This window comes from Odocoileus virginianus, chromosome 26 (genome assembly GCF_023699985.2).
Source record: "Odocoileus virginianus isolate 20LAN1187 ecotype Illinois chromosome 26, Ovbor_1.2, whole genome shotgun sequence".
NCBI classification, from domain to species: domain Eukaryota; kingdom Metazoa; phylum Chordata; class Mammalia; order Artiodactyla; family Cervidae; genus Odocoileus; species Odocoileus virginianus.
In genome coordinates, this window is record NC_069699.1 from 10,536,446 (window position 1) to 10,563,387 (window position 26,942).

Sequence of the window (26,942 nt, forward strand, 5' to 3'; positions counted from 1 at the left end):
GACTAAACTATATGATCTTGTAATTCTACTGCTCCATATATTCCCAAGAGAAAAAAGCACTTCTGTCCACTGAAAGACACAAGAGTGTTACAGCAGCTTTATCCATAACAGCTTGAAATTGGAAACAACATAAATGTCCAGTAGGTAAGTGAAAACAATTTCAATTTCTCATACAATGGAATAGTACACAGCAATGAATCAAACAGTGGCCTCATATAATGATAGGGATGAATCTTAAAAACAGTATGTTGAATAAAAGAAAGCAAGTGCAAAGGAGAATAACTACGATGCCATTTATTTATGTGAAGTTAAGAACCAGGCAGAATGAAAGCTCAGAGATAGATAACATTACCTTCAGGAGTAACAGGCTAAAGGTGTGACTCCCAGGCCAGCAGCCAGCAGCATCATCTGAGAACTTGTTAAGAATGCAGATTCTTGGGTCCTCTCCAGACCCACTGCATCAGAAACTTGGGTAGTGGGGACCCAGCAACCTATGTTCTAATTAGCCCTCCATTGATTCTGAGGCACATCAAAGATTGAGACCGACTTGAGCTAAGGTTGTAGAAAGTGAAACCCAGGAAAGGGGACTGTCTTCAAGTACATTTCTCCAACATTCTTGCTTATTTAAACAGGAAGACTTTTTAGTTTAGATCTGTGGATTGAAAATCTGAGCAGTTGAGTTCTGGGTCAAAGGGTTTTGACAGATGCTGCCAAATCGCCCTCCCCAAAGTTGCACCAATTTTATTCTCAACCAATAGTATTTGAGCATGCCTGTTTCCCAACACCCTCCCTGGCACTGAGTGTTATCAAACTTATTGATCTCTGCCAATCTGATGAGAGAAACTACGAAGAGATCTTACTGTTTTAATTGCACTGCTCTAATTATGAGTGAAATTGAGGTTCTTATAAGCCATTTGTGTTTCTCTCTAAATCACGGGTTTATATTCTTTACTTATATTGTTGTTTTATGTCTTTGAGGATTAGGGAAAGAAGCCCTTCTGTCACACATGTGGCACTTAATCCTGGTTTGCTTTTTACCTGGGTTGACAGTATATTTTATCATACAGAAGTTTTACATTTTTATATCATCGCATTTCTTAAATATTTGCTTTAGGCATCCTGGTGTTTGTGTATTGCATTCCCTATCATAATATTACGGATAAATTCACCTATTTTTTTCTCTAGAGTTTTATGATCTTATTTTTAATTTATAAATCCTTTATCTTTTTGGAATTTATTTTGATTTAAGGAATTGTATAGGGTTTCCATTTTCTTTTTTCCCCCAATTGATAAATTTTCCTACTACCTTTTTCTTTTAATATAAATGTCACCTTAAACAGAAATTGAATTCTCATATGTTCTGGAATCAGTTTCTGGTTCTCTACTCTTGTCCACTGGGTTGTCTGTTTCATCTTTGGGTACCAAACTGCTTTACAAATTACAATTTCATAATATGTTTTATCATGTGATAGATGTAGCCCCATCGTATTACATTTCTTTTTCAGGGCTTTCCAGGCTCCTTATTTAATTCCTCATTTGAGTTTCATATCATTTCTGGACAAGCTCGCCCCTAAAAAAAAGTCCTATATTTTAGTTAGAATCACATTGAATTGATACATTAATTGAACACTGACATTTTTATAACATTGGGTTTTGCTATTCAAAAGTTCAGTATAAAATGTTCCCTGCAAAATAGTCATAAAAGGCCCTTATATGTCTTTTAAATATTGTTCTGAATATTTTATCTTCTTGATTGCCATTGTAACTACAATTTCTACTATATTTTCTGGTAAATTGTATTTTTTTATGTATGTAAAGAAAGGCTACTGAGTTTTATATATTAACCTTTGTAAACTGCCATCATCCTGAATTCTCTTGTCTGTAATAGTAGTACATTTTTCAGTCATATCATCTATATGTTATTTAGCTTTTCGGTTATGGTTTTATTTTTTTGTTTGGCCACATCGTGTGACTTGTGGGATCTTACCTCCCTGAGGAATTGAACCCAGGCGCAGCAGTGAAATTGTGGAATCCTAACCACTGAACCACCAGGGAATTCCCAAGGTTTTGTTTGTTTTAAGCAGGAATTGATGTGGGACATTTTTCAAATGCCTTTTTTTGGCATGTATTGAGATGTTATGCAGTTTTCCTCTGATGTATTTTTTTTTTCATAATAGTGGTTAACACTTAATAGCCAGTTGCTTTTATTATTGTTATCATTTTATTTATTTTTGGCTATGCTGGCTCTTTGTTGCTACACAGGCTTTTCTCTCGTTGCAGCAAGTGGGGGCTACTCTCTCGTTGCGGTATGTGGGCTTCTCATTGTGGTGGCTTCTCCTTTAGTTGAGCACGAGCTCTCAGGCACTCAGGCCTCAGTAGCTGTGGCTCCCTGGGCTCTAGTGCACAAGCTCGTCATTGTGGTACATGGGCTCCGTTGCTCTGCGGCATGTGAGATCTTTCCAGATTCGAGTCTGAACCTGTGTCTCCTGCATTGGCGGGTGGATTCTTTACCAATGAGCCACCAGGCAAGCCCATTCTTTGGTCTGTTAATATGGTCAATTTTATTACAGATTCCCTAATATTGAACCACCTGCACTACTAGAATGAACTTACTTGGATACAATGGATGATTCTTTGAAAGTATTGTTAATTTATATTTGCTAGTATTTTATTTGAGATTTTTGTACCTCATGTTCTATCATATTTAATTACTAGTTACTATACAGATTCCCCACATTTATCTTTTGTTTCTTACTAGGTCATGAGCTGATGAAGTCGGTTAAAATGTACTGTGTCTTATCCAAATTTGTTTGCATTTGCTGTATGTATATTGTTATTCTCAACTCATATCCTATTCTTGATTTTGAAGCTATGCTATTTGGTGCCTAGAGATTTCCAAAAACTAGATTCTTAATGTCTCTCATGTTTAACTTCCTTTTCTCTAAATTAGCAATTTTGTTTTGAATCTGACCTTGACTGATGGTAATTGTTCCTCTGGAGGAAGAAATGGCAACCCACTCTAGTATTCTTGCCTGGGAAGTCCCATGGACAGAGGAGTCAGGCAGGCTGCAGTCCATGGGGTTGCAAAGAGTCAGACATGACTGAGCAACTGAGCACATATGCACGATGGTCATGCTGAGTCTCAGCTCAGTATTTTCTTGTATGCCTTGGTTTATATTTTAACTTTTCTGAGTTACTTTGGTAAAGATGTATCTCTTCTATATCACATACTATAGAACACTGTTTTATGATCTGATGAGAGAATCTTTTTTTTTAAGGATGGGTTTATCCTTATTTACATTTCTTGATATAACATGTATCATGCTTACTTATGTCATCTTATCTTCTGCTGTGTTTCCTATTTTAATGCTTCCTCTGTTTTCTATGTTTTACATGTGTATTTTTTTTGTTTTCTTTGATGTGTGTGTGTGTTTGTGTGTGTATGTGTGAGCACACATGTGTTTGTATTTTGGTCTGATGATTTGAAGGTTTATAGTCTGTTTTTAATTTTTCCACTGCTTGTCTTTACATTGATTTATTTCTCTGCCAAGAGAAGAAAACCTTTAAATGTAGGGAAAGAGTCATATTCTCAAAGGGCTGAGGCTTGCCACCATAGTTCTGTCTTCGAATTCTTGATATCCCCAGAAACAAACAAAAAACAAAACAAAATTCTTAATATTCTCAACATGAAAAATGGTGATAAGTCTCGCCCTGAAACCAAAGGTTCAGGATAATCAAAATCTGAATGTGCCACTGAGATGCTTCTTGAGTGAACCAGCCACCTACAGCAAAGAGCTATCGGCGCCACAAAGGGATGCTGTTATCTCATCTCTTATTTCAAAACCTCATGTGAATATCTTACCCTCAACAGCCAGCATACTTAGTTCAACAGTGTCTTTTACTTTCTGTCCATGTCTCCGCAGTCTTCTGAAAAGGCATAGTTGGAGAGGCATGAATGGAGGGCATTGACTCTTCTTGCTATTTGTTTCTGCGCATATCGAGATCAGGAGCCAGATTGTTGCCTGACAGCTGGTCTTTGTGAATATAGTCGTGTGTGGTTGGTGTTCAGATGCAAGTTGTGTGTGTGTTTTCTTTTAAATCTCATCAGTTAGTGTACCAAGAGATAATAGCACACTCAAAACAGTATCATTTTAGGAAAGCTTATTTACAAAGGGACTACTTACAAGCATGTGGGTGTAGGAGCACCCCAAGGGATGGTGCAGTAACCTGGATGAGCAGCAGCAGAGCTGTTACTACCAATAGGCCTGAAGCTGAGCTCCAGGGGGTTACTATAAGGGAGAGAACTGGGTAGGCTGGCTGCCTTGGGAAGACCAGTGGCCCCCCACTAGAGGATACATCCAACCCACAGAGACTCACAGGCAGGAAACCAAAGGACTAAATGCCTTGATCTCTTTCTGTTCCCTCTCCTTTCTCTGCTGGGCCTCACCATGGCTGAACCCAATTGGAAGCCAGAAGCTTAAGTCATTTAATCTTGCAAAGGAATTCAGTGAGAAATAGAACAAAAAGTCAGCAGGTACATTTCCCTCCTGTGTTTTTGGAAGATATGTGGCCAGCCTGACACATTAGTAGTGCACTCAATAGGAATGCTTTCAATGATCAATAATCCACTACCATTTACTTGTGTACTGTAATGGGAAGGTTGGAAGGTGGTAGCCACTGACATAATGTCAGTACTGGTGTCTCTAGAATTCTCTCAGCTTTTACCTTAAGCTGGTTGCTTCATATTTGCAAGACGGCTGCCCAAGCATCATGACCATGGTTAAGTTAGGAAGAAAGGGGGAGGCGGGGGATACCAGCATGTATATCCATTTTCTGAAAAAACAAAACCAAAACTTTTTATAGAAATACCCTCAGTAGACTTGTCATCATATTTCATTGACTAGAACCGGATCTCATGTAACAGCAAGGGAGATTGGGAGAGTGGAAAATGGGCTGGTCATGGTTGATTTAGACCACTTGTAATTAATTCCCTGAGACTGGAGACCTTGGTGCATGGATCAAAATCAGGAATCTGTTATTAGGAAAGAAGGGATGGAATAAATTTCTGGATCAACAATGAACAAGGCTTGCCACAAGTGGTTTGTATTCAACAATAAAGCCCATTGTCTGCTAGCACTCACTCCGGACAGCCATTGCTCTTTCACACTATGTGCCATTGATTTTATGTGACATCCAAAAATGTTGTTTGATCAAGTAATTTTGCCAGGAGCTTGCTCTGCTTTTCCTCAGTAGCCTATGACTCAGTTTACAAGTCCTGGTTTGAACTGTGTTCGTTTTCACTGTAAGGTAGACAACTTTAATGATGCCTCTCTGGGTTTGATCTTTTCTCTGTCTTTAGTGACAAAATGTATTCTGACTACACTGGACATTTACCCATATTATGGAAAGACTTGATTGGTTTTCTATCTAGCTTACAGGATCTGATGTGAAGAGGATGCAAAAAGTCTCAGGGGGCTTCCTGCCATTATTTGACAAAGTTTCATAAGAGATGATGCCTCTGGGACTAAAGGAGATGATTGCCAACTAACAAAATTCCATTTTCAGGTATTTGTTACCATATCTGAGTCACACTTTTTCTTTTTTTTCTGTTTGTATAAAATTATCCCATCCTACACACTCATTTACCCTGGTATATGTGGTCATAATTTATACTGCAGTATTTTTGTTGCTATTTTCAATACTATTTTTATGCTTTAGTGAACCTCCTTTAAACTACTGACCCATTTTTATGATTTGGTGATATACTATCATATAATAGTAACAATAAAATGGAAATATAACACATGAAAACAATCACGTGTAAAGGTGTGAAAATCTTTTAACCAAGTTGAACTAGAGTCAGTGGCATTCTCTTTACTATGAACTGAGCTGAACTGACCAACTCACTTCTAGTGCTCCTACAAGACCATGATGATGATTATAAAGATAATGAGATTTCTGTGGAAATGACCACTGACCTCACATTTAGGAAATGTATGGGAACAAAGTTGCTTGTCTGTGTAGCAGACCCTGCCATGCCCCACTCATATCCCCCTCACACAATTCTCACATGTGTTCATGGTGATTTCTGTAGGGCCAACAGGGATGCCATCCGATGGAACTGGAGTACAATGTCCAGGTCCAGTTCCTGCAAAATTCATTTCTGTACCATCTACGGAGATCTGCAGTGAACCAGGGCCCTAGGTTCATTCAGGCGTGGAGGGGGCGGGATCTTAATGAATCCAGTGAATCTCTGCCCTGGCGCGTGGAGTTGATAGATATGACGTGAGATGCTTTACTTACTGGAAAACACAAGTATACTAAGGGCCACAATAGTAACATCTGATGGTTTAAAAACATGACTGCACATTCTTTCACACTTATTACAAGAAGGAATGTAATACCTCTTGCCTCTAATGTGGGCCGGTTTTAATGACCTGTCATGAGCAAACCGGAAGAAGTGATACTGTACGATTTCCAAGGTAAGTCAGTAGGTGACAGAGCTACTGTACGCGCAACTGTTAGGTCGAAGGACATTTTCATTTAAAATTCTGATCCTATTGCCAGGTTGTTCTCCACTTCTCTCCCATCCTTCCACCCCTCCCCCCACCAACAGTGGATTTTTTTTTTTTTTTTTTTGGATCAGTATACTGGTTTCAGTTGGCATTTCATTACTATGGGAGAAGTGAAGCATCTCTTTCCTTGGAACATCTCCTGGGGTCAGAAGACCCAGCTGGAGACAAGCGCGGGACTCAGCGGAGCCAGGCGGCCCCGCCGACAACACCCACGGCTCCACTCACTCCCCTGGCTCCTCTGTTTTCGGCGCTTTCCTTCCTCCCCCACAATATTCAGATTCCTGGAACCAGGCTCGGTGACCTCACGCCGGTGACTTCACATCCGGGACCTTCTGGGAATTCTCAGCAGCACTTTTTCGTTAGAAAACTAACGGGGGAGGAGGAAGGGGGTGCGTCCGGGGAGGGACGCCGGAGCTCCCGGGGAAGCAGGGAGGGAGCCGCACAGAGGCCTCTTCCTCCTTCCGGTCGGGGGTGGGTGGGGCTGGCGGCCGAGCAGCCGCCGGCGAGACCTGAGGCCCCGCCCCCTACCTCTCTGCCTCCCCGCGCCTCCCCCCGCGCCTCCCACGGGATGTGGATCCCGGCGCCTGTCACTACAAGTTTGGGACCCGGGGCCCCAAGCTGAGCCTCTGCCAGTTTTCTTCCGAAGTTAGGTCAACGTCTTACTTGGCAGCTCTGCCACAGGTGCGGAGCGGGTAACTTCTTGGGGGAAAAACTTGTGTGTGTCACTGACGGGCAGGTACCGGTGGGGGCGGGGCACGGGAAACGCAACAAATCGAAAGTTTACAATGGTGTTTTCCAAGCTACAAAACTGCACAAGGTTGAGAGGTCAGAGAAGGACAACCTCCATGGCTTTTGTTTCCTTGAAGGGGTTGCCTCAGAGCTGAGTCTTCAATACAAAGCTATCCAGAAATGACAGGAAGGCGAAATGAGGGGGCTGCTGCTTCCAAAAAAAAAAAAATTTTTTTTTAAGAATATATTTTACAACTGTGGTGGTTAAAGATGAAGATACTAATGTTATATATTAAACTGTTTTCTTTTACTTCAAAGTTGTTTTTTTCCTTCTGATTTTGAAAGAAGTTAGAATATTTTCATGGACCCCTCAAGCATTGTGGGCCTGAGGCTCCATCCATGCCTGCTGTGCCCAGTGGGTAAGCTGCCCCTGGACAAAGGCCGGACAGCATGACAAAGTCTGGATAGAACATTAAAGGACATGGAAGGTCTGATTCTCTTGGGGGAATGAAAGAGGCTATAAACACAGGTGGCAGCTGCATAAGAAGGGCCTTGAATGACCTGAGGAGTGGATTTTATGGTGGAGGTGGTGAGGAGCCACTGCTGGGCCTGACCGGGGGTGGGACTGGAGGTGGGCTGGCTGTTGCCTTAATGACATCCAAGCTTCTCCTGAGCCACAGTTGAGATGGAAGCCACAGATTGATGTGAGGGGCCTGGGACCTGGAGAAGCCTGGGCTGACTTCTCTGGGTCATCCCTCCTGGAAAGGAAAAAGCAAGAGGAGAAACTGTACTGGTTCCAGGACTTTGGAAAGATCAAATGAAAGGTCCTTCACCAGTCACAAAGCAGGGAGAGTTTGCCTACCTTAATAGATGTTTAGGGGGCTTCAGGGCCACCTCTTGCCCAGATCTCTGCGGTGGTTCCTACTAGCTATTCCATCCCCCTCTCTCCTGCCCAAGGCACCTCTCCAAAGCTCCATTCCCATTGGGCTGTTTTCCTGCTCCCTGTGGGCCAGAAGACAAAACCACAGTCCTCACCTGGGCATTTCCAGAGTTCAGAATGAGAAAAAACAGACTGGGTTTTCAACACCCCTACAGTAGATCACTGTTCCAGAATCTCATTTGGCTACATGTTTCTCAGTCCCCAATAACTGCCCTTTCTCCCCCACCCTCCACTCCCTGCCAGAAAACAAAAAACAAACCAAAAACTATGCTTGTCTCCCACCTTCCAATGCAAACACTGGGCTTCCTCCAGAGCAGGCCAGGCCAAAATCAAGGGCCGAGACAGGAACTATACTTTAAGGGAGAAGAACTGGGCTTGAATGACTCAGTGAAAGACAAGCCTTCATTTATTCACCAGAAACCATGGATTGAGCTCCTACTATGTGCTTTTGTACCATTCTAGATGCTGGAGATACAAAAAGAAGCAAAGAAGTGGTTGGCGTGGAGATGACATTCCAGTGGAGGAAGACTTGGCTGTGGAGATGGCACTTTCCAAAGACCTCTTCCTCATCAAAAGGTACTATCTAATAGCCCTTCTATTCAGTCTAGCAGATTTGTGATTCATTTGTAACCAACAGAATGCAGCCCAAGTGACTTTGTGTGACTTCTGTGGCCAGATCATAAAAGGTGATGCAACTTCTGCCTTGTTAGTTGGGACACATACCTTGGGAAACTTGAAATAAATTGCAGGAAATCCAGCCACTCTGAGAATGGCATACTTTGAGGAGGCCCAGGCCACATGGAGAGGCCATGCATACGTGGTTTATCTGACATCCCAGCTGAGGTCCCAGCCAATAGTCAGCCTCCATTGCCAGGCATCTGAGTGAGAGAGTTTTCAGACCCTAACTGTCAAATTACCCCCAGCCTTAGACGGAGGCTAATGTTGAGGCCCCACACATCATAGCAGAGAGACAAGCCATGTTCAGTGTGTTCTATCCAAATTGCTGACCCACAGACTTCATGAGCATCATAAAATGTTTTTTTAGACCACTAAACTTGGGGTGGTTTGCTATGCAGGAATAGTATCCAGAACATTGACATTAAACAAGCAAATATGTGAACAAAGATAATTTTATATTGTAATGGGCCCTCAGGAAAACAAAAATAACTCAGCATGTTAACTTGGAGGAAGGCCTCTATAGATGGGGAGAGGGGGAGGGATAAGTGGGGGAGGCAAGGGAGGTATAGATCAAGAAAGGTCTTTTTGGAGAGACATTTGAACTGGAATGTGAGTGAGAAAGAGCCCAACCACTAAAGATCTGGGAGAAGAGACTTCTGGGCAGAGGATACAGCAGGTGCAAAGGTCCCGAGGCAGGAATTAGCTTGGTGTGTTCTGTGAAAACCAGGAAGGCCAGTGTAACTAGGGAGATGTGCGTGAGGAGGAGAGTGGGGCAAAGAAGTTGGAGAGGAAGCTTGAGAGGCAAGTCATTCTGGTCTTAGAGGCCGCTGAGAAGAGTTAGACTGAGCGAGCTGAAAGCTTGCATATAGTATTATACAGGAGTGACTTGGTCTGGTAAATTCTTGATAATTTAGGTGCCAGGTGGATGACAGTCTGTAAAGAGGGGGCAAAGGGAAGACCACTTGGGAGGCTCTGGCAGTGGTCCAGTAAATGGGGGATGGGTGGTGGCCTGAGACAGGATGATAGCGGTGAAGATGAGGACTGTTGGGTAAACTTGGAACGGAGGCAGTGACAGAGTAATGAGAAGGGAGGAGGCGCCCGGCCGGCAGGAAGGTCCCGGGCGGGGCCGCAACGTGGGTGAGGACCGGAACCCGCATCCTTCTGGAATCTGGGAGGGAGGCCCTGAGCTGGGGCCGGCCAGGACGGCGCTTACTGGCGTCCGGCGTCTGCCGCGCGGAGCCTGCCCCTGGCTGCGCGCCTGCCTGCCTGGCGTTTCCCAGCAACGGCTACAGCCGCCCAAAACGTTCCGAACCCAGCGGCCCGGGTGATGTCATCATCACCTTGGAGACAGCAGATGGGAACACGCCCCCTCCAGGCACGGGGCGGGGTCTGGGCACCCACGCCTCTCTTCAAAGCCCCGCCCCCTCTCGGGCAGGAAGGGAGGCGGTGCTTCGGGCTCCGCGGCAGGTGAAACGGGAGGTGTGCAGGCCCCTGGGCGAGGCCTCAACGAGTAGCTGCCTCTTTTCTTGGTGCGCGCTGCCACCGGTGTGCTCACCACCCACCCACCAACCTCTCCGGTCTCCCCCGTAGGCCGCCCCTTTTAGCTGCTAGGACTGGCTCCTCTTGTCATTCAGGTCACTTCCTCAGAGATGCCGTCCCCAACCACCCAAGCTAAAGTAACTGCCGACCTTCTTGTGGGCTACTTGTCTTATTTCCTTTGCTCCCTTCTAAAATTACCTTCTCTGTTTGTAATATGTCTTCCCTGTCTAAGTACCATGAAGTCAGGGATAAATTCTGCCATGTTCATCTGTATTCCCTGGAAGGCATCTGGCATGAAGTAGGTGCTCAATAAATGTTAGGTGGATGAATCAGTGAATTCACTCAATCATTTCATTTCACACATGGGTGCATTTATTCGACATTTGTGCAGTGCCTTCTAGGCACTCGTGATAAGCAGTAAGGATACTGAGATAAACAAGACGGGGACTCCACCTGGAGGTGAGAAAAAGAGATAGATTAAAACTAACAATTATAATATGAAAAGTGAACTTTCTTTTCTTTTCTTTTTTTTTTTTTACCAAGAAGCTATTCTTTTTATTTTTTTTTCCCAGTTATTTTTATTAGTTGGAGGCTAATTACTTTACAATATTGTAGTGGTTTTTGCCGTACATTGACATGAATCAGCCATGGATTTACATGTGTTCCCCATCCTGAACCCCCCTCCCACCTCCCTCCCCATCCCATCCCTCTGGGTCTTCCCAGTGCACCAGCCCTGAGCACTTGTCTCATGCATCCAACCTGGACTGGCGATCTGTTTCACACTTGATAATATACATGTTTCGATGCTGTTCTCTCAGATCATCCCACCCTCGCCTTCTCCCATAGAGTCCAAAAGTCTGTTCTATACATCTGTGTCTCTTTTTCTGTCTTTCATATAGGGTTATCGTTACCATCTTTCTAAATTCCATATATATGGGTTAGTATACTGTATTGGTGTTTTTCTTTCTGGCTTACTTCACTCTGTATAATGGGCTCCAGTTTCATCTACCTCATTAGAACTGATTCAAATGAATTCTTTTTAATGGCTGAGTAATATTCCATTGTGTATTTGTACCACAGCTTTCTTATCCATTCGTCTGCTGATGGGCATCTAGGTTGCTTCCATGTCCTGGCTATTATAAACAGTGCTGCAATGAACACTGGGGTACACGTGTCTCTTTCAGATCTGGTTTCCTCTGTGTGTATGCCCAGGAGTGGGATTGCTGGGTCATATGGCAGTTCTATTTCTAGTTTTTTAAGGAATCTCCACACTGTTCTCCATAGTGGCTGTACTAGTTTGCATTCCCACCAACAGTGTAAGAGGGTTCCTTTTCTCCACACCCTCTCCACATTTATTGCTTGTAGACTTTTGGATAGCAGCCATTCTGACTGGCGTGTAATGGTACCTCACTGAGGTTTTGATTTGCATTTCTCTGATAATGAGTGATGTTGAGCATCTTTTCATGTGTTTGTTAGCCATCTGTATGTCTTCTTTGGAGAAATGTCTGTTTAGTGAACTTTCTTGAGTTCCAGACACTGGGCCTATCTCCAAGCACTTTATGCATATTAATTCACTTAATCTTCACAATAGTAGGCACTATAATCATCCCCACTTAAGGAATGAGAACACCAAGAACAGGCATGCCTTAAGCTGCTGGGCCCTATAATCAAGTGAGACCAACAGAGGGCAGTGGAGGGGAACACATGGTGAGGGGGTAACAGTAAGATGTGTGGTCAGCCCAGGTAGGTAGATTTGCTATCTTAATTGCTCACATACACCAGTCTTCAGGGGGCAGGCTGCTTCCAGCTCAGAGCTCTGCTGCCTCAGGGGAACACCTGTCAGTGGAGCAGGCAATGATGAATCTGGGAGGGGTGTGGAGAACTGAGCCCTGGGCTGGTGATAAGATGGGAGCCCACCTGTTCAATAAAAGCAAACTGTGGAAAAGTTCCTACCTAACCTTGTTGGGGGTAGGGTGTGTGTGTGTGTGTGCGTGTGTGTATATGTAGGGGTGGACAATTGTTGATAAAGCCTCTTTCTGTGTAGAAGGGTAAACTCAATATTCAAAAAACTAAGATCGTGGTATCTGGTCCCATGCTGCTACTGCTGCTGCTAAGTCGCTTCAGTCGTGTCCGACTCTGTGCAACCCCATAGACGGCAGCCCACCAGGCTCCGCCGTCCCTGGGATTCTCCAGGCAAGAACACTGGAGTGGGTTGCCATTTCCTTCTCCAGTGTATGAAAGTGAAAAGTGAAAGTGAAGTCGCTAAGTCGTATCCGACTCATCACAACCCCATGGACTGCAGCCCACCAGGCTCCTCCGTCCATGGGACTTTCCAGGCAAGAGTACTGGAGTGGGTTGTCATTGCCATCTCCGATCTGGTCCCATAGCTTCATGGTAAATAAAAGAGGGAAAAGTGGAAGCAGTGACAGATTTTATTTTCTTGGGCTCCAAAATCACTACAGACTGTGACTGCAGGCACAAAATTAAAAAACACTTCCCTCTTGAAAGAAAAGCTATGACAAACCTGGACAGTGTATTAAAAAGCAGGAATATCACTTTGCCTATCAAGGTCTGTATAGTCAAAGCTATGGTTTTTCCAGTAGTCGTGTACAGATGTGAGAGTTGGACCATAAAGAAGGCTGAGTGCCGAAAAATTGATGCTTTTGAACTGTGGTGTGGAGAAGACTCTTGAGAGTCCCTTGGATAGCAAGGAGATCAAACCAGTCAATTCTAGAGGAAATCTACCCTGAATATTCATTGGAAGGACTGATGCTGAAGCTGAAACTCCAATATTTTGGCCACCTGATGCAAAGAGCTGACTCACTGGAAAAGCCCTGATTCTGGGAAAGAGTGAAGGCAGGAGGAGAAGGGGGCGACAGAGGATGAGATGGTTAGAAAGCATCACTGACTCAGTGGACATGAATTTGAACAAACTCTGGGAGATAGTGAAAGGCAGGAAAACCTGGCGTGCTGCAATCCATGGGGTCACAAAGAGTTGGACACAACTGAGCAACTGAACAACAACATACTGAAGGGTAGGAAATGCAGAAATTATACTCACTCCCACCTCTGGGTTTTTGCGTGTCCTCATCTGCTTAACTGGCACTCCCCACCCCTGCCCATTGCCTGGTAATTGGCTTTTTGTTACTAAGATCTCAGTTGAAAACTCTTCTTCCCCCCTTGGGGAGATCTGCCTTGGCCACATTCTCTACCTGTCACTGTCACATGACATGTTTTCTAATTCCTACCCCAGAGTGGGAGAGTGGCCTAGTCAGGTGCATCACCCTTATTCCTCATCTGATAGTTACTATTTATTCATACCCTTCTCATTCTAGAGAGTCAGTTCCTTGAGTGTGATAGAGTCTAATGATCCCATTAGACCTTACCTTTGGGTCCATGCTGCCCAGAACTGGTCTGGCATGCAGCAAGTGCTCAGTGCTTTTTGAAAGTCTGGAAAAGGTCCTTTACCAAATCATCCTGGCTTTCCAGGCTGGGATCTGTGCCCTCCCCTTCCCAGGAAGCTCTGCACATTGTACCTGGTCTGACCGGGAGGAAGCGGCCTAGTCGTCTTGGCCATTGGAGTTCTCCTGGCTTGTGACCCTCCCTCCTTCCTGGGCCTGACTGGGCCGTTCTTCCACTCTCAGCAGATTCCACTCCAGGGTGATGTCCAAGAACCTCTATGTGGGGAAGCCAGAGGTGTGGGGCCAGCAGTGTGTGTATGTGTAGGGGCGTGGGGAGTAAGGAGACAGGGGGATGGCCTCTCTGGTTCCCAGCCGAGATGGTAGAAGAAGGGGCTGGCTTTTCAGAGCCTTCCAACACTGCTGTTTGCAGGAACACGGCAGCTAGAGATGTGGCTGCTTTTCCCCTAGAGTGAGAACCCAGACTCTGTACAGACAGACGCAGAGAGGAGGGGATAAAACTTTAGTTTATTAGACTGTATGCTTCCTCTTTGGGGTACAAAGTGAGAGGCCGTGGGGGTGGAGAGAATCTTTGGCTTCTAGGGACACTGGTGATCGCAGACTGTCTGTGTGAACTCTGTGCTGCCAGGATGACCCACTGAATGAGGGAGACGCTGATGACAGGGCCCTTCTGGGGCCCTAGTCAACATGTAACAGAGACCAATCCGGCTGGCCCTGTCCTTTGTAGGATTTAAAGAGCAGAAGGCTGAGAACATTTGACTTGTATTAAAAGAAATAAAGGCTGAAAAAGTGGAAGGTCGCTCAGGGGGCTCTATCACCAGCAGTGGCATGCAGACTCACTCGTGTTGGTGTGCGGGCCAGGCCTGTGTGAGAAGCGTGTGTTTCTGTACACATTATATCCTCCACAAGCAGCCACAAGCCCCCGTTCTGTTGCTGGGCTTGGGCTACTCCGGAGGCTTCTTCCCTACCATCCCCTGCTGCCTTTTGCGAGAACCTGGCCCATGGATGGTACTGATGAAGGGGAAACTTTCCGTGAATCTCAGAACATGCCCTTTCTTCTTGGTTCCTTCCTCGTGCGTGCAGGAGGTGAGCACCCACCTCCGTCCCGGGTCCCTGGGGATGGGTGGAAGACTGGTGGCAGACAGAGGGGCTCACTGCGCAGCTGGTGTGGGGTGGCCACAGGGCACACGCGGCGTCTCAGCTCCTGCCAGTCCCGTGCTGAGCCCAGCTGGGCTGCGCAGAAACTGCCTCATCAAGGGTGAGGTGTGGCACCCGAGGTGGGGGCCTGGGCCCCTGGGTGGCTCGGCGGGCTCAGCGACCGTGGTGGGGGACGTGAGTGCTGTGGTCCCGCTCTGGTCCACCCTCTCAGCCACTGTTCCTGTGGTTCCGTAGTGCCGGGAGCCACCCGGCGCTGTCTGCAGCTCCAGAGCAGTCTTCTGCCTGGTGGGCAGGGCGCTGTCCGCAGAGGGGCCAGGCAGGGGCGGTCCAGAGAGCTGGAGGGCTTCTTTCTCTCCAGTCCTGTGCCAGATAGCTTTCTGGTGGGGCTGAGTCTGGCACTCATCCTGGATGAAATGTACCCTCTTCACAGAGATCTCGGGGTTGCCCCTGGAGCTGGCCGCCTCTGGAAGCTTCCTCGTGGCCGACTCCATGGAGATGACGGTTGGGGAGGAGAGTGACTCTCTGCTGAGAGGTAGCCCCTGGGGGAGGCGCGAGTCTTCTGTCAAGGTCTCCAGCCTCCTGGTGGGAGGGGTGGCCAGGGCTGCTTGGCTTCTGGCCTCTGAGGGATTTCTGACCTTGGCTTGACTCTGGACCTCAGGATGGCTCGTAACCTCAGTTTGGCTCTTGACTGGAGTTTGACTTTGGACCTCCTGGCCTGAGCAGTTGGGCCTGCCTCTCCCGCTGTCTGTGACACTGACCTCGTGGGCACTGTGTTCCCTTGGGGGTCCCTGAGAATGGCCCCTGGTGTTACTCCCAGGCTGGAGGCTAGACATGGAGCTGAGCGCCTTATGCACGGCCTCCTCGATGTCCAGCAGCCTGGCCAGGGTCTGTTCCTTCAGCCGGGCCACTTCCGTGCTAACCCTTGTCAGCTCCCCGAAGGCCTGCTCCACCGAGGCCTCAGGCTTGCGGCGGGTAGCGGGTGCAGGAGGGGCTCCTGGCAGCTGGGGCACAGCTTCAAAGAGCCTCCGCAGTGCCCGCACGTCCACAGTGCTTTTGGCCTCCTTCTCCAGAGCTTGCACCTGGCTCAGGAGGCCCTGGAGCTCTTGCTGGCCTCCCTGCAGAATCTCAGGGCTCTCAGGGGCCCCTTGCTGGGAAGCATCTATGCACTTCTCTCCTGGGAGGATAGGGTCCTGCTGCAGTGAAATGGGGTGGCTGCTGAGAGCTGAGAGCTCGAGGGGGTCAGGGCTGTGATGGTTGCTGCCCATAGCCTGGCTCTTGGTGGGCCTGGGGGCCACGGTGCTGGAGCCACGCTGGGGGCTGGGCTGGCTCTGTCCATTGGGGCCCTGGGGCAGAGGTACTCGGCCCTGGTCTGCGGCAGTGGAGACCTTGTTTGGCTGAGGGTCGTGGTTGGCTGTAGCAGTCTCACCTTGTTTGTATTTTCCTGGCCCCGCCTCCTCAGTGGCGCTGTGAGCCAGGGCTGAGGGCTTGGACAGCCAGCGAGGAAGGGGGAGCTGGCTTAGGTATGCAGGTTTAGGGGGCAACTGGGGCTTCTTTCTCAGGTGTGTGGGAGGCTCCGGTTTCAGGGTCTTTGTCTGTGACTCCCCAGGGCTTTTCTGGCCAGCAGGGCTGCTGTGGGAGTGGAGAAGGGGGTCCTGCGTGGGCTTGGAGGCCTGCCGGATGGAATTCTCATCATGCCAGGGTTGGGCTGGGAAGTCTGGTCCCGTCACAGCAGCTGGGAGAGGAGGAGGAGGAGGAACAGAGGCATTACGGGAGTGCAGATTGGTACCTGCCGCCCGAGGCCCAGAGGCCTGAGTGTGGTGGGCTAAAGGGGCAACCTGCAGGGTGGTCTCTGCAGCTTGAAGGCCCCCTGGGCCGAGTCCTGCCGTCACCTTCTCTGGAGGCCCCCAGGCCTTCTGTGTGTGGCCCCCTGGCTCCTCTTGCCCGGGCCCGAGACTCTGACCCGGTCCTTCCAGGAGTGGAAGGGGTCCTTGCTCAGATGGCTGGACACCCCTGGGTAGGTCAAAGGTCCTGACGGGGCGAGCAGTGTAGATGCCATCCTGAATAGTCACCCACCCCCCAGGCAGCCCTCCAGGCAGTGCTTTCTGTTCCCCACTGACCTTTCCGGGGGCTGCTGGGATCCTGGGGTTGCCTCCCGCCAGAGTCCTGCTGTTGCTCTGGGCAGTCCCTGTGGCCGGTGCTTGCAGAAGCCCATCCTGGGTGGGCATAGAGGCGGCCGCGGGGGCGGAACCCGGCTTGTGCTTGCTCCGAGCTTGCTGCTGCAGGCTTTGGGCTTCCGTTGTTGCTGTCCTCCGACTCTGCATGGTGATCTGGAGGTCTGGGAACCTAGGTCCTGGGGGCGTAGTCACGGCTCCCTCTGACTTTCCTAAAGCTGCCCTCCCTCTCTGCCCAGTGCACCTGCTTTCCTGCTTTTCTTCCCCAGCCAGAGAAACTGCCTTTCCAGTGGCCTGTAGGGCACAGGGGGTGGCCCCCGGCCCTCTCAGATGCCCCATTCCCATGCCAGGGTCCAGTGGGGGAATGTGGATGATGCTTTCAGCTGCAGGCAGCTTCTGGGCCCCCTCGCTGGCCGGCACTGGACTTGAGTCAGCCGGCGGCTCCCACCGCAGACTGTGCAGGCCACTCAGGTCTCCTTTGTTTATGCATCTGGCCAGCAGCTGCACACTGCTCCTTTCGGGGGCCCTACTGGCTAGCCAGGGTTGCAGGGAGTAGGCGGTCAGTGCCACCAGGCCTTGCTCTGTCTCCTGCATCACCAGCCCCGTCCTCCTCGCCGAGGTCCCGAGGCCACAAGCCAGCAACTGCTGGAACTCAGGGTCCATGTCTTCGATGCTCCCACTGCTGCCTGGTGCTGGCAGCTTCAGCGGCTTGAGGTGAAGCTGGCCCGCGGGGTCCTCCTGCACCAGCAGCCCCTGCTGGTCGACGTCTGCCCGGTGCAGCACTTGGCGGACAATCCTGGGAAGCTCCCCAGACACCAGCTCCTCTTTTCGAACGTGGGGGCTGCCTTGCCCTGGGCCTGGGAGCACGTACCTGGCGAGGCAGAGCTCCCCTGGCCCTCGGGCCTCCATGAGGATGCCTCCATGGTGCAGGATGCCAGGCGTGGCGTGCAGCATCCGCAGGGTGCCCTCAGCTGCAGTCTCTTGCCTCTCCAGCACCCTGTTGCCCGAGGGACCCACGGCCTGCTCTTCTTGGAGGGTGCCCCCTCGGATGCTCTCAGCAGCCAGGGAGCCCATGGGGCAGTTCTCAAAGAGCCAGGTGAACTTGTGCACTGAGCCGGCTGGAATGGGCTCAGGGATTGCCCTGGGTCCCTGGTCTTCTCTCTTGCCTGCCTCCAGAGCCTGGAAAACCTCCTTCTGACGAGACACCTGCCCCGAGGGGATGTCCACTCTGCTGCAGTACCGCACAGGCCCCCTTCCGCAGGGGGAGCCCGAGGCCTGCAGAGGCTCAGTCTCAAAGACGTGTCTCTCCGTCTGTCTTTCCCCAGCCTGGACCTGGCTCACCTCAAGGTGCTGCTCCTTGGAGCCTTCTGGCCAGTCCGGGGATTGGGGCGCGAACATCCAGGTGCACGACCGTGCCTTGCTTGTGGGGTCTGTGACCTCTGACCCCTGCCTCTCGGCCAGCTCACTCATTGGGCATGTCTCGAACAACCAGCGGATGGTCTGCACATCACCTTTGTGGGGTGCTTCGGACTGAGGGCCTCCCTGAGGCTTTCCTTCTTCTTCCTGTCGTTCCTGCTGCTCCCGTTGGTGGATTACCTCCAGGGGCTGTGTCTCAAAGAGCCACCGAGCAGTGCCCACGTCTCCGGCCACCACTTCCTGCCGAGTGATGCCCCGCACCACATCGACGGTACTGGGGCTTCGGCCTAGTCGGTCTAGGGGCTGTGTCTCAAACATCCACTTGTAACCCTGCACGTCACCTCCAACTACCTGTTCTCTGCTGACGGAGGTCAGGGCGTGGAGGTGACCTTTGCCATCCTGCATGGCGTACACTGGGGACCCTGTGTCCTGGGACTGCCCAGCAGACTCAGTTCCTTCTGCTCTGTGTATGCTCCCAGGGGCCAAAGCGTCCCCCTGCCCGATACTGTCCAGGGGAAGGGTCTCAAAAAGGTTCTTGAAGGTCTTCACGTCTCCCTTCATTCCATCCCTCTCGGGGGCACCCTGACCTCTGGGGTCATCTTTGGATAGACACTCATTTGTGAACCTCTCGCCCTCCTGGGGACCCACCCGCTGCAGGTGACCCACTTGGACATTGTCTCGGAGGGTGTCCAGGGGCTTCGTCTCAAATAGCCACAGGGTGGAGCGGACATCACCGGGGACCACTGCCTCTTTGGGTGGGGCCACTGCTCCGTCCTCCTCATCTCCCTTGAGAGTGTCTAATGCTCGGGTCTCAAACAGACGCCGCTGCTGCTGAACGTCCGGACCAGGAGGGATAAGGTCCGGGGATGGCTGGAAGTCCTTCTCATCCACTACAATCTCCCGGATGGCATCCAGGGGCTGTGTCTCAAAGATCCAGCGAGTTGCGCTGACATCAGGCCTGGCCACCTCCTCCAGGGAGATCCCCCGGATCACCCGCACCTGGCTGGGGTCCCGGTTGATGGCGTCCAGAGGCTTGGTCTCGAAGAGCCAACGGCCAGACCTCACTGCGTTGCTTTGGATCTCCTCCCGGTAGGCGGCCTTGACCTCGTGGATGGCTCCCTCTGAGTCCTGGATGGCACACAGTGGCTCTGTTTGGAACAGTTTCACTGTCTTCTTCACATCGCCCTTCAGCTCCTGGATCTCAGAGCGCAGCTCCAAGGGACTCTGCTCCTGAGTGGAGGGGCGGGAGCCAAGGCGGTCCAGTGGCCGCGTCTCAAAGAGCATCCTGGTACCCTGGACATCTCCGCTGGCTGCAGGCTCCCTCACTGTAGCCTCTGGTGCTTCAGCACGAACCGTCAGCTCATCCAGCGGCTTCGTCTCAAATAGCTGGCGGGCCGCACGCACGTCCCCTCCGGATGGCTGAGGTCCAGCTGGCTCCTGGTTTATGCTGTTAGCAAAGGAGCCTTCCTCAAACTTGCGGGAGGTGGCCTGGACGTTGCCACCGGGCACGGACTCCTTGGCAGGTGGCTTCTCACGGTCCCCAATGGCATCTAGCCGCCAGTTCTCAAAGATCCAGCGCATGCACTGGACGTCACCCTCGGTAGGCTCCTCGGAACCTAGGACCTCAGCCAAGTCTTCTGCCACGGCCTCGGCCAGATTCTTGCGGAGCTCGGGGTGGATGTGCTTGTAGAGGCGGCGGAGCTCGCTGGCTTGCCGCTGCTGGTGGAACTTGGAGAAGGACTCCTTGGGTGGCGGCGGTGGCAGATCCTCCAGGGAAGGTGGTGGAGGGAGGGGCAGGTCCTCTGTAGCTGCCATCGGGATGGTTGGGGTGGGGGCCACCTGCGTCTGGGCATCGGCCATCCTTCTGAAGAGAGGGGGCAGAGGTGAGGATGGGGTTGGGGAATTTAGGTGGGATGGGGGTTGGTCGCTGGGAGAAATGTCAGAGTAGCCCTAGATGGCATGTGCTTAGAGACCACCCCTCCCACTTTCCAGACCTCACCGGGGTCTCACCCTGCCACCTGCGTGGCTGCTGTGTGACAAGTCTTGAATTTAAGGCATATGGAGCCGTCCATCAGGTGGGTCCCTGCTCCCCCAGAATCACCTGGGTTGTCAGGGAGCCAGCAGGGCCTTACAGGCTTTGAAACTCTGTCTTCCAGTTAAGGGGTGCCCAACCCCGCAGTGGGAAAACTGTTCCTGTCCTGTCCCATCCTTGCCTGCTTTTGCCAAAATCAGTTTTTCCCTGGTAGATTCCTAGGTGAGTGGTCTGGGGATATTCTGATTTAAGGGATCCCAGCCAGGGAGAAGCAGGTCCCTAAACTGGTGACTGGGCATTCCTGGTGTATGACAGTAAAGAATCTGCCTGCAGTGTGGGAGACCTAGGTTTGATCCCTGGGTCGGGAAGATCCCCTGGAGGAGGGCTTGGAAACCCACTCTAGTATTCTTGCCTGGAGAATCCCCATGGACAGAGGAGCCATAGTTATCATGGAGAGCAATAGTTACCAGTTATGTTTCCTTCCTTAACACCAGAGGGCGCACTTGTCCCTTTCACTGGGGGGCTGTCAAGCCCCTAGGTCTCAGCTCTCCTTTCTCAGGCCAGGTAGGCAAAGCAGGGGCCGGCAGCTCTTGCTGCAGCAGAAGCAGTAAGGCTGAGCAAGTGTTCACCAGTTGTCTCGCGGTTAAGCAGAACCCAATTCTGAATCCTAGCTAGGGGTTTTCTGAGCTAGGGGGACCTCTAGGATCTTCTGGCTCAACCACTCTTGATTAAAGATGAAGAAAACAGGTCCAGAGTCAGATCTTGGCAAATGAGGCTCAAGCAGTGCTGGAGGGGGGTTTTAAACACTTTAGGTAGGAAGTGTGACGCTTTCTCAGTGGCTGTGGTGGCCCTCTGTTTCCCAGCAGACACCCCTGGAGGGGAGGCAGTGAGACTGAGGGCCTTCCTGCAGCGAGAGCCTCACCCCTTGCTCACGGACCCCCGTCCCCAACTGCGTGCAGCACGGATCTCCTGTGCACTCCTTCCTCCCTCTTCGTGCCCATCAGCTTCCACCGAGGCACTGCTCCCCACGCCCCTGGCCCACCGCTCAAGCCCTTCTCTGGTCTCTGTCCTCGGTGTCTTATCTGTCTTGTGACAGGTGTACTAACAGTCCCCAGAGGCCAGTAGGGAAAGAATGAGAAGCACGTCCCCCCCCCTCACTGCCCCTGACCCACAGCTCTGCTCCACGCTCAGTGCTAAATATAGCTGAGGTCCTGGCCTCCACACAGCAGCCCTGGGAGGGGGGGGTGGATAGAGGTCAGGCTTAGCCAGTGGGACCCTGGGAGCCTGACCCCCCTCAGCTCCTTCTCTGGCCTGCAGGATGACCAGTGCTAGAACCATCTTCTGGGCATAGGGACCTGGGGTGGGAGAAGGACTTCCTTCTCTCGACTATCTCAAAAGGGGGAAACCAAGCCCTGCTTGCCCCACCCACACCCTGGCCTGTCCTCTGAAGACATCCAAGGAGTGTGACCTCTAAAGTCGACAGCCCAAGGCTCATCACATGCTCTGGGTTAGCCTATGAGTGCTCATGAAGACACCCCTCCCCCCCAGCCCGCCAAAGGCAAACCTTGACGGTCCCCACATCCTCCATATCTTGTCACCCGTGTGGCCTGAGCGGATGGCGTGTACAGGCCACCAGCTCCACTCCCACCCTCAGGAATCTCCAGAATCCCTGCTATGGTCACATATGATCAGAATCAGAGTCCAGAGGGGGCAGACCTGAGGACCCTCCGAGGTCACTGCGCCCAATCCCCTCCTTGTTCAGAAGGGGAAACTGGCCCCAGGAGGGGAAGGAGCTGACCCAGGCGGCTCCACCAGGCGGTAGCAAGGCCTTCCCACCTCGTTCTCAAGGATGGGGGCCAGGCGGGGTGAAGGCAGAATTCAGAACTGGTGCCAGACTTAGGGTAAGGCCTGAACCCTAGGGGTATCCCTGAGCTTGGCCTCCCAGGACTGGGCCAGCCTCTCCGGGTGACCCCCACTTTTGCCTCCAAGTCTGCTCTGTCTTGGTCCAGACCCCTTCACACATCTCTCTACTTGGGCAGACTCAGACCTGGTCACCCCAACTTCACCCCCAGATCTTCCTTAAGGGCTTTACTACTTACTGGGCAAGTTGATGGCCCACATCACAGCCGGGCCCTAGGCCATGTGGGGTGCTGGGCTCAGGCCAGCCTTGGGGAGACATTTCTGGGCCAGCTATGCCAAGACTTCTACCCACAGCAGCTGGGCACGGGGCTTGTCCTGGCAGCCTGGAGTCAGGCCCACTCACCCCCCTCCCGCCCCCAAGTCCTCCCCCGCCTCTTCTGTCCAGACACTGGGCCTAGCTGGGGCTCCTTGGGAGGAAACCCTGAAGCCTGAGGAACTCCATACCTGATTTTAAAAATCACAACTCCAGACCACCTCCTCCAGCAAGCCTTTCTGGATTACGCCAGACTGGCTGGAACCTGGCCCACTGGAGGCCTCAGGCCTGTGGCAGCCACTCTGAGCGCTACCGTGGGGGTCACGATAACTCTGGCAACGTCCTTGTGGAATCTTTCTATCAGGCCCCTCCACTCACCTGCTCCAGATGTGTGACCCCAGCTCCCACCCCTCACTCAGAGCTTCCCCTAGCACGCTGCCCTGAGAGGGGCCAGAGGGGATCCCGGCCTGGAAAACCAGCCCTGTTGCTGTGGAGAGAAAGGGAGCGGGTCCCCCACCTGCGGGCACTGCTTGGCTGGTGGGGCTCCGGGTCTTCGGCAGGTGCGGCCTCCGGCTCTGTCGCTGCTCCTGTCGGGGCTGTCCTGGCTCTGCTGGCTCCGTCGGACGCCTTCCTGCCGCCCTGGCTCGGGGTCTGTGTCCCCCGCCAGCCTCAGCAGCTGCCTTTATCTGTCTGCTTAGGGGGTGGGCCAAGGTGGGGGCGGCGGGGGGAGGCTAAGGTCAGAGTATGAAGTGGTTCGGTTATTTTTAGGGCAGTGGAAGTGATTCTCCATCTCGGGCATGAGTTACATGTCCTTTCTGCTAGGGAGGGGAAGAGGAGTGCGCGGGGGAGAGCTTCATTCATCCAGGTCTCCTCTGAGGATTGGGGTCAGTGACTCAGCTGTGGTGTGGGGTGCGGACATCCCAGACTATTCTGAGGGAATGAATAAGGAGGAGCATCTGACACCTGGTCACCTTGGCCCCCCATCCTGTGAGCTCCCACGTCCCTACCCCAGCCTCTGACCATGCCTGACGTGTGGTATGTGCCCCCCTTGCCAGGAGACTGGAGGCCCCCTGAGGGCAGGCCTAGGCCCTTGCTCCTCAGTTCCCAGCCCGAGACCCCTGAGAGTAAGGCCCTTCTTCTCCCCACTGTTGCACTAGACATTTCCCCCGTCTCTTCCATCCCTCCCCACGTCCCACCGCACTGGTATATACAGCCCTGAGTGCACACAGCTGAATTTGGGGGAAAGACATCTGTGACTCCAGGCCCCAGTTCTTCACGGGGTCCATGGTTTGTCAGAGGATTCCGCAGCCGGGGTCTGTGGTGTTCACAGCAGAGTATCTGGGTCGTTGTTTACTGTCAGGCTCTCGCCTCTGACTCAGGGCCCAGGCTTTCTGAGAACAGAGGGGAGGGGAGGGGCAGCACGTGGGGAGCTGACTCGGGGGTTATTTCTGACCCGGAGTCATCGGCTGCCAGTCACAGAAGGAGCGTGTGTGTACGTTTGTGTGTGGGGGTCATGGCTGCCCCTCCTTGGCTGCCCAGAGCCCAAGGGGCTTAGTAGGCTCCAGAGGTCCTGGCATTTAGGCCGGGAAGGGCAGTGTGGCGAGGGGCATCAGGGGACCACGCCGAGCACAAACGATGGAGGCATTTGGCCCGGGTTCATGTGGAAGTTGTGTTCTGCCACCTGGCAGAACAGGGTCTTCCTTCCGACATCCTGGGTGCCCTCGGGTGCCAGGAGGTGATGCCAGGCACTGCTCACTCTTTCCATTGAGTCAGTGTCAGGCAGGCAGCCTTGGCCTGGGGTGAGAAGAGGGGCGTCGGCCAGCCCTCCTCCTTGGCCTCCTCTCTGACTCCGGCTTTTTTGCCCTTCCCTGCCCCAGCGCCTGTTTCTTGGATCCTGTCTCTCCCCGGGAAGGCCAGGAAGATGCCCATCGTCTTGGGCCAAGGGAGGAGGTGCCTTAGTGCCTGCCCTCTGGAGTGCTTTTGAGACTTGAATGAATTCACATGTGAGAGGGTTTGTGAGAGTGCTTAGCCTGTGTTACACAAGGGCCTATGTACAGGTTATTACGTACGTAAGAAAAGGAACGTACCTGGCGGAATCCACTTTTGCACTCCCTGCAAGTGTGATAAACTCACGGTAGAAATTTCTCAGGCCTGGTTTGTTTTTATCTGATACAATTGTACTGTCCAGTACAACTGCCACTAACCACATGAGACTATTTACATAGGTTAAAATGAAACAAAATGAAAAACTGTATTCCTGCATCCCGTTAGCCACATTTTAAGTGCTCGGTGGAGCATAGTACAAAGTGTTTCTGTCGTTGTGGAAAGGTTTCTGATAGCACTGTCATAGACTCTGAAAATCTCATCAAGGATGGTGTTTCCTTCTTTGCCTTGGCTCCAAGGATACTCTGAGCTAAATGTTTAGCCTTTTAGCAGTTAGACTCTGTGGGTTGCATCCTATGTCATGGGGGTAAACAACTGTCCCAGTTGTCTGTCTCTGAGGGGTTTCCCAGAACAAGGGGCTTTCAGTTTTAAAACTGGGAAAGTTCGAAGAAAAACAGGCTGAGCAGGTCACCCTCCATGTAATGATCTAACAAAATCACATCATCAAGGTGTCAGTGATAAGGCCATTAAGGCAGTGGTCAGGCAGTGTTTATCAGAGTATCTCTGGTGGTGGAGATGCTGGGCAGTTATCTTTTTAAAAGCCCCCTCAAATCATTTTGGGAAGGAGGCTGGGAGTAAATCGCTGCCCTGAGGTCGAATAGCTGTGCTGGTTAATTGACCTGTCCGAGGGCAGAAGGGCTGGGAGGGAATGGAGAGGGAAGGTGTCGTGTTTCAGCGATTACAACCTGCACCCACCCACACACCCCCACCCCCGCTTCTGGAGCTTAGGGCTCCGCAGTCTTGTGGGCGCATTCCTCTGTCAGTCCATCCCTCTTCAGTGGGGCTCTGCTGAAGTTGGGGATTAGTCAGAAGTCCGTGCCTGTCTCCCAGGAAAACAGGTACTCTGGCAGAGCTCAGAGTGAGCAGCTGGCAGTAGACTCACCTGATGTTTCAGGAGAGGCAGGAGGTAGGAATTGTTCAGAGCCAGGCTGCCTACTTGAGTTTGAATCCTGTCTGTGACACTTACTAGCTGTGTGATGTTGGCAAGTTACTCATCCTGTCTGTTCGTCAGTTTCCTCATCTATAAAATGCACATGATAATAGTGTATACCTCAAAGGTTGCTGTGAGGAACATACGTTTGTTACACCACATCTGGTACGGTGCCCAGCATACGTAAACTCAATGAGTAAGCTCAGTACGCTCTCCCCTGGATCCCCACCACCAGCCACTTTCCCTGGTCCCAGATCCCAGTGTATGCTCTGGTCTAAAGGCGAGTGTCCCTCAGAGCCCTGGCTGGCAGTCCTGGCCTCCCTCCAGCTGAGAAGCAGACACGGGTGTCAAGGGCCAGCTCTGGGCAGACCAGGGTGTGTGTGTTCCAGGGCTGCGGGACAGGCCAGCTCAGCCTCTTGACAAGACCCTCTGAACCTGCAGAAGGGCCTTTCTGCTCTGTTCGGGGGGCAGCTCAAATGTGGGCATATTTGAGGGGAGAGTGTCCACCTCCTGCCATAGGAGTCTGGTGGCCATGCCGTGAGGGTCGTGTGGGCCCTGGTGTCAGACTGCTCGGATCAAGTCACCAGCCTGTCTCTTCCTGTTTATATGACCTCTGAGAGTCTTCCTGCTTTCTGTATTCTACTGTGTTAGTTTGGGATCTTCCAAGAGCAGAGTCCAGGAAGAGCATTTGGGTGCAAGTGGTTTTACTGGGAGGGGAGGAAGGAGATGAGGGGCTAAAGAAGTGAGGAGAAGGAAAGCAGATTATTTCTGTGGACAGCTGGGGCTGGATCCCACTGGAGACTTCTGGGAGCTGGTGTAGAACACGCCTTACCCAGGCGGGGTAAGGGGGCTGGGGAATTTATCCACCCTTCCTCACCCCCCTGGATGAGGATTGGTCCCGGAAGCACTGGCTCCCCCAGATTTCCCGTCTCCCCCTCAAGGCAGAGAGATCCAAGTGATTGAGGTTAGGACCCTGTGAGCCTGTATGGGGACTGACCACTGAAGCTGCTGGTGACCC

At 51.4% G+C, this 26,942-nt stretch overlaps 1 protein-coding gene and 1 long non-coding RNA gene across 9 annotated transcripts in view; one reads left to right on the plus strand and one right to left on the minus strand.

Annotated features, from left to right (window-relative positions):
• Positions 1 to 26,942, plus strand: part of LOC110139480 (uncharacterized) — a 100,167-nt gene that overhangs the window by 3,197 nt on the left and 70,028 nt on the right. For 4 of the 7 annotated variants that reach the window (XR_011483597.1, XR_011483596.1, XR_011483600.1 and 1 more), the window contains 2 exons: positions 49 to 5,565; positions 8,707 to 8,820. This is a non-coding gene — a long non-coding RNA (uncharacterized lncRNA). Of the gene's footprint in view, positions 1 to 48; positions 5,566 to 7,109; positions 7,257 to 8,706; positions 8,821 to 26,942 lie in introns of those variants that run through there. The other 3 variants (XR_011483599.1, XR_011483602.1, XR_011483601.1) reach the window with 3 other exon arrangements.
• XIRP1 (xin actin binding repeat containing 1) lies at positions 14,369 to 21,647 on the minus strand. 2 transcript variants are annotated; one of them, XM_070455447.1, is made up of 2 exons: positions 17,156 to 21,647; positions 16,680 to 16,770 (listed from the first exon to the last, which is right to left on the minus strand). In XM_070455447.1, the coding sequence occupies exons 1-2, from the start codon at positions 20,483 to 20,485 to the stop codon at positions 16,762 to 16,764; spliced, it is 3,339 nt and encodes a 1,112-aa protein (XP_070311548.1). In that variant the 5' UTR covers positions 20,486 to 21,647; the 3' UTR covers positions 16,680 to 16,761. The 2 variants fall into 2 exon arrangements, with proteins under 2 accessions (XP_070311547.1, XP_070311548.1); XM_070455446.1 differs by having other exon boundaries at positions 14,369 to 21,644.